Source organism: Triticum dicoccoides, chromosome 5B (assembly GCF_002162155.2).
Source record: "Triticum dicoccoides isolate Atlit2015 ecotype Zavitan chromosome 5B, WEW_v2.0, whole genome shotgun sequence".
NCBI lineage: Eukaryota > Viridiplantae > Streptophyta > Magnoliopsida > Poales > Poaceae > Triticum > Triticum dicoccoides.
Genome location: NC_041389.1, coordinates 501,948,190 through 501,957,859, shown reverse-complemented (window position 1 = coordinate 501,957,859; position 9,670 = coordinate 501,948,190). Strand labels below are relative to the sequence as shown.

Sequence of the window (9,670 nt, the reverse complement as noted above, 5' to 3'; positions counted from 1 at the left end):
TGTAAATTTCCGAGTCAGCACTCAGCTGAGCATGCATGCTCCATTTTCCCGTGTGAAAAAACTCCAGTGTAGTGCTTGAAATTTTCAGGACTAGTTTCTTTCCTGGACACAAATTAACATTCCATGGAAATTCACAAGCATGCCAACGGCTCACGCGTTAACGCGTGCGGGCGAGTTTTTCTGCCTCACTGACATTTTTTATTTTTTGTTGAGTAGTACTACAGTATACTGTTTATCCCGAAAGCACGTGCTTGGCTTCTCTTAGACCTGGTCTGTGATCTCTAACGACTAACGACATGCGTCGCCGTTGATCTCAGAACATGGTCGTCTCCTTCTCGCGCGCTGCTCTTCGGCGTGGAGGACGCGTGCGGACTGCGGATAACACGCACTGCCGTGTCTACTACGTCGGCCAGGTACGTACGAGCCGTCCATGGCGCCGGCGCTTCTTCCTCCCTCCCCCGCGCGGCCCCATATATAGCTTTTCTTCGAAAGAGCATGGCGTTGTCTGTGTACGTGCTCTGCCGCGCGATCGAGCGCCCAAGAGTCGTTTCGCTCAGCACCCGGCAGCTTCCGCCCTACAGGCTACAGGCGCGGGAACCAAGGACTCGTGACTCACTGGCTCGCAGTTGACTGACTAATGTCCGTCCGTCAATGGCGCGGCAAGCTTCTGTGACATGACTTGGCTTGCCTTCTCCACCTACCTACCGATCCTATCTCCCCCGGCCCGCTGGGTATATATAGTAGTACTACCCACCAGGCCACCACCATCGTCGTCGTCACCAGCTCAGAGCTCACCACCACCAGCATCCAGCAGCAGCATCACCAGCACCACCGGCAGCATTTAGCTAGCTTAGTAGCGCACATCGCGAGCACAGCGAGAACTAACTATCTCGCACAGAGAGTGGTCGATCGAGAGATGGAGGCGACGGCGGTGAGCCTGACCCGCACGGTCCTGGACGGGGTGCTGGGCAGCGCGGGCACGGCGATGGCCGACGAGGCGGCGCTGCTGCTGGGCGTCCGGAGGGAGGTGGGCTTCATCCGCAGCGAGCTGCAGATGATGCAGTCCTTCCTGCGGGTGCAGTCCTCCGCCACGCGCTGGGGCGCCGGCGGCGGGGGCTGCAGGGACACGGTGCGGACTTGCGTCAAGCAGGTGCGCGACCTCGCCTGCGACCTGGAGGACTGCCTCCTCGACTTCACCCTGCACGCCTCCCGCTCGCGCTGGCTGCGCTGGGGCCCCGGCCTCGTCGCCCGCCACCGCCTCGCCGGCCGGATCCGGGGCCTCAAGGCCACCGTCGTGGAGCTCAACCAGCGCAACAAGCGGTATAACGTCTTCGCCGCCGCCAGCCACCACGGCGTCACGCCGGGGGAGGAGCACCACGGGCACGCCGACGACGACTACCCGCGCGCCCAGCTCGCGCCCGGGAACGAGCGGCAGGACATCGAGCGGGCCGGCGAGATGGACGAGCTGGTCAGACTGGTCAACAAGATGGGCGACGCGTGGGTGGTGTCGGTGTGGGGCATGGGCGGGATGGGGAAGTCGTCGCTGGTGAGGATGCTGTACAACGACATGGCCCTCATCGACGGCTTCGACGGCCGCGCCTGGGTCACCGTGCCGCACCCGCTGGAGAGCGCCGATGAGGTGGAGCGCCGGCTCAGGAAGCAGCTCGGCGTGGCGCCCGACCGCTCCGTCCGGGCGTGGCTGGTGGAGAACCGGTGCCTCGTCGTGGTGGACGACGTGTCCTCGCACGAGGAGTGGGAGCTCATATCACGGTGCCTCCCCGCGAACGGCCCGACGGGCAGCCGGGTCGTGGTGACCACGCGGCGAGACGACGTTGCCCGGCAGTGCGCGGGGGACGTGCGGGAGAACGTGTACGAGCTCAAGCCTCTCGAAGACGAGGAGGCCCGAAAACTGTTCTGTCAAAAGGTACGCTCGCAGCTCGCTATACTTTTTCACCTTTTTAACATGATGAAGCTCGTAACCAATTCAAACTATTCAAAAAAAGTAACTCGCAACACAAGCACTCTTTTTTTGGCGAATATCACAAAGCAAGCACTTTAAAGTTCTAAAAAATAAAGGCAAGCACTTTACAAGAGATTTTTTTAATTTGTTTTTGATATTTTTTTGGGACTGCCATGTGGGCCAAAAAAAGTAGGTCATGGTGTCTGACGTCTCCAACTCGGGCTGCCTCTAATCTGAGAGGAATTAGAAACATGATCTTCAAATCTCAGTCGACTGAGTCTTAGTGATGTTATATTCATAAGATCTTATGTGAAGATTCGAGCAAAATTTCATTTTAGCTTTTCTTCTTCTTTATATGCTATGCAACCTGACTGAGACTTGGTTAAGTATAAGTCGACTAAGACCTAGCCACACCCTCCGACTAACTCCTGTCTTTGACGCCGCGGCCAGCCGTGTCATTTCCATGGTCTGCTCATCCACGAATAACCCTCGTGGGTGACCTGTCGTGGGCTCATAGTTTTAGGCTCAGAGATACGTTGCTCCTTCCTCCTCGTCTCTCTACGCGAGCGGAATCGACTAGCGCTAACTCTATTTTGAGTTACCTGACAAATAGCAAAACCGTTATATCTTTGAGGGTCACTTGTTTGAAAAATCCACTGTCAATTCTACAACTGTTAATTCAATGTTCATCCCTTATTAAGATCTAGATACCACAATTCTATGAACTTATAGGCTAAATACTTCAATTTTTACTAGATGAACATTTTTATGAAACCGAAAAACAATTTTAAATTATGAAGTTACTAAGAATCAATCGACTAAGACAATATTACACTTATTAATTTTTGTGACAGATAAAATAATTGTTACAGATTATCATTTTTGTGACAAATAAAAACGAAGGGAGTATCTCCTTACGTAGACTAACACAAGCATCGCAATTATCTTATTACTCATAATTCAACTGACTCATATAATATTATAAATGTACTACCTACTTCATTAGATACTCCACATTAGGAGGGTGGGCATCTAAGTGATATGGCATGTTTAGATACTATGGTAAATATAAATAAGAGATGTCCAGTGGGATCAGTCTTATAAATTTGTGAATTTTGGTATTTTATTGGTTGGATAGTACTTGAAATTGCCTTCTTTTTTTATGATCCGAGTTTCTTATTTCTGTGTGTGTTATTTCCATGTGTCAAGGTTTACAAGGATGCTGGATATAAGTTGATGGATGATATGATGGAGCAAGCCAGTCGTATCTTAGAGCGGTGTCGGGGCCTTCCACTTGCTATAGCCACCATAGGAGGTTTATTGGCTAACAGGCCCAAAACAAGCAGGGAATGGATGGATCTGCGAAAGCATCTTGGGTCAGAGCTAGAGTCAGACCGAGATATCAAAAGAGTTATCACCTCAAGCTATGATGGGCTGCCATATCATCTCAAGTGTTGCTTCTTATACCTGAGTATCTTCCCTGAGAACCATGAGATTAGGCTTACACGCTTATTGCGGCGGTGGATAGCAGAAGGCTATATAACAAAGCCACGTGACATGAGCGTCGAGGAGCTTGGACGGAGGTACTACAATGAGCTCATCAGTAGAAGTATGATCCAGCCTTCGGAGAAGGCCAGGGCTAGCATGGCGGTTGAACGTTGTCGTGTTCATGGCGTGGTGCTCCAAATAATATTGTCCCAGTCTATTGAGGAGAACCAACTCTTCATCATGGATAAGCACTGCAATGAGGCTCCACAAAGTAACATACGCCACTTGGTAGTGACAAGATGGAAGAAAAATGAGAAGATGGCAAGCCTAAACTTGTCTCAGGTACGCTCATTGACAATCTTTGGGAGGTGCCCTGTGTCCCTCATCTCCTCCAAATTGCACTTGTTGAGAGTTCTTGACTTGGAAGATACACTTGAGCTGGAAAATGATGATCTCAAGCACATCGGGGAGCTGCACCATTTGAGGTACCTTGGTCTGCGAAAGACAAACATTTCAAGCCTTCCTTCCTCTCTGGAGAACCTCAGGTTCCTAGAGACATTAGATGTTCAAGACACAAAGGTGACACAACTCCCATTTGGTATCACCAAGCTGGAGAAACTATGTCACCTTGTTGGTGGTGTCAACTTTGCCAAAGACTTGGCAGGGAAGACGAAGAGAAACAAGGAAACGGGCAAATGTAATGGTGACCCCTTTGAAACATTTGCAGATTTGGTTACCGGGTGCTATGGTTACAAGCAGGTTGAGCCTTCATGCTCATGTTGCGCATGTGAGTTTAGTGTAACAGCCCCCGAGAGAATCGAGAAGCTAAGGAACCTACAAGTGCTAGGGGTGGTGCACATTGCGCGTGGAAGCAAGGTGGCAAGGAACTTGGGGGAGCTGACTAGCTTGCGCAGATTAGGAGTGGAAGTAGATGCGACCGAGGAAGTAGGGAAGGACTTATGCGGCTCAATATCAAGGCTTGTTCGTCTTGAACGGCTTGAAGTGCGCTCTAGGTCGCTTGAATTTCTGAAGGAAGCAGAGAAAGCAGAGGAAATGCCACCAAAGCATCTCCTATCACTGCGCCTGTGTGGCCGTTTGGGCAACCTCCCTGGCTGGATGGATCGTCTCAACGATCTGGCCAAGGTAAAGCTGATTCAGACACAATTGAAGCAGGTTGACATCGAGGTGATGGGGAAGCTGCGCAACCTTACTCTTCTTGCACTCTGGGAGGAGTCCTTCGCCGAGAAGACGTTATGTTTTGGAGAAGGTACATTTCCGAAGCTCAAACTGCTTTACATTGAAGGGATGGAGAACATCGTGACCATACAAATCAAGGATGGTGCATTGCCTGTGCTCGAGAAACTTGAAGTGAAGAAATGCGTTAACTTGGACGACAGTAAGGAGGGCTTGTCCCTTGTGCTGGTCCTCCAAAACCTGAATGAACTTGTCCTGACAAGTTGCGGTGACAAACCGAAGCTGGAGAAGGAACTTCAAAAGCAGATTAGTGGATTCAAGAAGCGCCCAAAGTTTATTACTGGCAGGTCCATTGTATCTAGGAGCTAGCCTACGCACTACCTCTGTTCTGATGTACTAGATGATGCACACAAGTTTATTTGAACTCTCCAGATATAGGAGTAATTTTTGTATAGGAATGCCATGTATTTTGAATTTTTTTTCTCCAAGAAAGATCTGGCATGTATACCATTTTTGGTAGTATCAGTATCATAAGTTTGAACATAGTCTGACGGAAATTAGCCGGCAAACTTGCGTGGTGAAGATCAAGTTCCAAAGCGAAATTTTTGCTTGGTGAACTTCATCTACGTTGTTCATCATTGGCTGGTACTGGCATTGCCAGGTTATTCACAGATAGTAGCGCATCAATTGAAGCACGCAGCAAAACGATACTCACTCAGTAAATATTTACGCTAAGATATGGTGGATCGATCTCCGTTATGTGCTCCTCATTGAGAAATGAGTAGTTGGTAAAAAATTAAGCAGCACCCATAACAAACTCACTCTACAACGGCCCCTGTCGATCTGGGCTTTATTCCGGTTACGGTGCTGGCGGCGTCCGCGGGCTCCTTCCCCTTCTCCCGCAGCTTGGCCACGGCTTCCTTCATGGCCTCCTTCCGCTTCCTGCTGGCCAACACCTTGGCCTGCACGCCGCTGAGGTTGGGGTCCTTCTTCTCCTTCTCCTCCGTCGGCGGCGGCGGGGCCCGCCTCTTGGAGGCCGCCGGCGCCGCGTCCACGTGGCCCAGCAGCGCGCCGGCGCCGGCAGCGGCGATCACCACGCCGTTCAGGAACGCCCTGCGTGCGATAAGAAGGCATCAAGGGTAGATATTACTGATGATACGCATCGACCACATGTTCTCAGAGAAAAAGGACAGTTGGAAATGAAATGAACCTCCTGGTGTCGCGTCCGGCTGGAACGCTGCCGCTGCTCTTCTTCGGGGCAGCATCTCTGCCCGGAGCCGCGCCGACGGCTGCGTGCTGCGCGGCGGCGGCGGCGGCGGCGTGGAGGGGCGCCATGGAATGGAGCATTGCTCTGCCCTGAGTTGCTGCTGTATGGTATGGTGCAGGCATTGGCATAAGCGCGTCAATGCCTCTGAAAGTGCAGATGCAACCAAGGGAGGGAGATAGACGTGCCCCACGGAGGCGTCATGTCACGTTCCCATTGGCTGCGATCCCGTGACATGGATAAGGCCCCGAAAGCATATGCTATTGTTGTGCCGGCGTGCCGCAGTGCAAAGAGTAAACAACACGTGGATAAAGGACGCAGACGGAATTGGCACTCGAATTTGTGGATCGACCGAGGAATGTCCAATGCCTATTTTTTTAGAACGATAAATGGCTTTTTTTCTATTAATTGTGAACAGAATGTCCAATCACTAAATCAGCTTATGCATAGGCGACAAGGCCCGAAAACTGGCACGAGCACACACCTATCTACACGTGTTCAGACGCTCTATTGCCTCGTGATATGCAAAGTCGTTGGATTTTGCAGGACGTCACACCAAATTTTAAGTTTCGGAATTAATGTGCGGACGATGGAGTGGAGAACAAAAATCACACGACACTTAGGATCAGCGGTTGTAGCCCACTCAACAACACGGGTATATGGCTGCAATTTCGCGTCGTCCAGAAATCAGCCGCATGAAAGTGCATTATATCGACTAGAGGGGGGAGGGGGGTGAATAGACGATTTTTACAAATTCGTCACTGAGGAATATCTAGGTGAAGAAATTCCTAAGCAACGGAATAAGTAATTAGGTATAAGCATAACAGAGCAACAATATAGTCATCATGATGAAATAAAAACAAACGCAGAGTACATATATCGTGAAAACAGGATAAACAGGCTGAAGACTATGTGACTGAAGAAATTGGATTGAGGAAATAGAAAAAATCTTTAATCAAAGTCTTCAAACAGTAATGATCAGGTTCATCGACACATGAATGAGGAAATGAAAGAGTTGAGAAAATAGAACCAGTTGACTTGGTGAAGACAATGATTTGGTAGACCAGTTCCAACTGCTGTGACAGTTGTACGTCTGGTTGGAGTGGCCGAGTATTTAAACTCGAGGACACACAGTCCTCACCGTATTCTCCTTGAGCTAAAGTCACACAGACCTCGCCCAACACTCGTGGTAAGTCTTCAGGTGACTTCCAAACCTTCACAGACTTGGTCACTCGGTGATCCATAGTTTCTCTTGGATGCTCAGACCATGATGCCTAACCGTCTGGAGGATACACAGTCCTCAAAGGTAACAAGCGTCGATTCCACACAGGAACAATCTCTTAAGTGATGCCCAATCACTTTGGGTTTGTAGGTGTTTGGGTTTAGGTTTTCCTCACTTGAAGCTTTTCGCTCAAAGTCCTCGGAGGATGAGATGCTCTCAATGACAAGTGTCAGTTTCTCACGGAGCAGCCAACCAGCTAGTGGTTGTAGAGGGCGGCTATTTATAGCCTAGGGAGCAGCCCGATATAATAAGACATAAATGCCCTTCACTGATATGACCGTTAGGTGGATATATATTTTGGGACAGCTGGCGCATAGCACAGCAACAGTCGGATATTTAAGGTTCGAATTCCTCAGGGCTATCATGTTCCTCACTGTGTAGGCAATCCGCACTGGCAAATTCCTAACTCCTCAGTCAGAACAAATTTCTCAGAAACCAGAAGATCTTCGTCTCTGTCACTGAAGAAATTGACTGAACTGATATGAGATTTCCAATGGCTTCACTCGAAAGGATTGGGTAGGTGTAGGATTTTGAGATGAGCATCACTTGAAAATCAGTTTCCTTAATATTACCTCGACCCCTTTTAATAGTACGGGGTTTCCTTTGACTCGAGAAAGAGAAAATGAAACTACGAAAATAAAAGTCTTCATGCTTCATAATCCTCGCATGAATATCCAAGTCTTCAAGGTCACACCAATTTCTTCACTTTCAAAATCTTCAGGAGAACCAAAGTCTTCATCTGAAGACATACATTTTTAGGGGTTGACTTTCATCATAAATATCAAACTCCTCATCGACTTATAGAGCCTGTGTACACTCACAAACATATTAGTCCCTTAACCTATAAGTCTTCAATACACCAAGATCACTAAGGGGCACTAGATGCACTTACAATCTCCCCCTTTTTGGTGATTGATGACAAATAGGTTAAGTTTTCAACGGGGAAAATCATATCAATTGAAAGTGCTAAGTATTGAGGAATTTGATTGCAAGATATAGAACAACTTCCCCTGAAGATGTGCATATGTGAGGAATTTGCTTTCAAAAAGTAATGCACATTGTAGAGTAATATCATGGAGATCTCCCCCTATATCTTGTAATTCATACACGCATTTAACATATCGAATGAAGAATTTGAAATGCATGATGAAATATGGTGACTGATGTAATTCAGCATGCGTGCATTAACATATATGAGGAAATAGCATGCAGAAAAACAGAGCAAAAGTATCAGGCCACCATCGAACTTAAGTTTACAACTCGATCCAACAAATACTTCAGAAGAAAGAGAGTTGTAACTTAGCAAAAAAATGCCCATATATAGACCCGCTGTCTAACTCAAATTTCTCCCCCTTTGTCATCAAATGACCAAAAGGGACAAAAAGTGAGGACTAACGCCCCTGAAGAATATCATCATGATGTCGATGGAGGAGCGCCAACATTGTTGGGGTCGTTCATTGTAGTAGGGCCTACTACAGTGTCGTCCAAATCTTCAGCTTCGTTCGTTTCACGCGATGAAGAATATGAGCTGACGACCAGCTGAGGAACTTTAACCTTCTTAAATTTCTTCGAAGGTTGCTGAGACCAGTCAAAGTCTTGTTGGAAGTCCATCTTCTTGAGTTCATCACGAGTGTAGATATGTGAAAGAATAGCCCAGGTGCGATCGAAGACTTGATGCCGATAATAGTGATTCTTCTTCATAGAGATTTGAGTGACAGTCATGTTCTGAAGAATTGCACTAATTGACGTTTGACCCACTTGTGATTTTTATCCACCTTCTGATGAAGACTTAGGAGCAGCTCACGATCAGTCATCACTCGTGGAGCAGTTGCCTGAGGATATTTCTTTGAAGCATTTGTAGCAGTATCATGTGTGGCCGAGTCATCATTAGTGGAGTAGGATGCTGCCTTTCAAAATTTTCCATCCAAAGGACTTGTGCCTTCATCAATAACTACAGCCTTGCCCTTCTCCTCAGCTGAGGAAATAGTCCGTTTGAGGACTTCAATCGGGGGCAAATAGCTGAGATGATTTTGAAAGTTAGCCTTGTAATGAATTGAAGCCCTTGATCTAATGAATTTCATGATCCAGGAAGCGTAAGGTGTCGGTGTAAAAACCAGCAGATCTCGGGTAGGGGGTCCCGAACTGTGCGTCTAAGGCTAATGGTAACAGGAGGCGAGGGACACGATGTTTACCCAGGTTTTGGCCCTCTCGATGGAGGTAATACCCTACTTCCTACTTGATTGATCTTGATGATATGAGTATTACAAGAGTTGATCTACCACGAGACCGTAGAGGCTAAACCCTAGAAGCTAGCCTATGATTATGATTGTTCTTGTCCTACGGACTAAACCCTCCGGTTTATATAGACACCGGAGGGGGCTAGGGTTATATAGAGTCGATTACAGAGAAAGGAATCTTCATATCCTAACCACCAAGCTTGCCTTCCACGCAAAGGAGAGTCCCATCCGGACACGGGACGAAG

General features: G+C 48.1%; 2 protein-coding genes across 2 annotated transcripts; one reads left to right on the top strand and one right to left on the bottom strand.

Annotated features, from left to right (window-relative positions):
• The first annotated feature begins 320 nt into the window (after window positions 1-320).
• Window positions 321-5,011, top strand: LOC119309860 (disease resistance protein RPM1-like). Its single transcript, XM_037585762.1, has 3 exons — window positions 321-413; window positions 758-1,924; window positions 3,170-5,011. The coding sequence occupies exons 1-3, from the start codon at window positions 321-323 to the stop codon at window positions 5,009-5,011; spliced, it is 3,102 nt and encodes a 1,033-aa protein (XP_037441659.1).
• A 318-nt stretch (window positions 5,012-5,329) lies between these two features.
• Window positions 5,330-6,046, bottom strand: LOC119311166. The gene is made up of 2 exons (XM_037586801.1): window positions 5,853-6,046; window positions 5,330-5,755 (listed from the first exon to the last, which is right to left on the bottom strand). Exons 1-2 carry the CDS (start codon window positions 6,035-6,037, stop codon window positions 5,461-5,463), a joined length of 480 nt encoding a protein of 159 aa, XP_037442698.1. The 5' UTR covers window positions 6,038-6,046; the 3' UTR covers window positions 5,330-5,460.
• Between the last annotated feature and the right edge of the window lie 3,624 nt (window positions 6,047-9,670).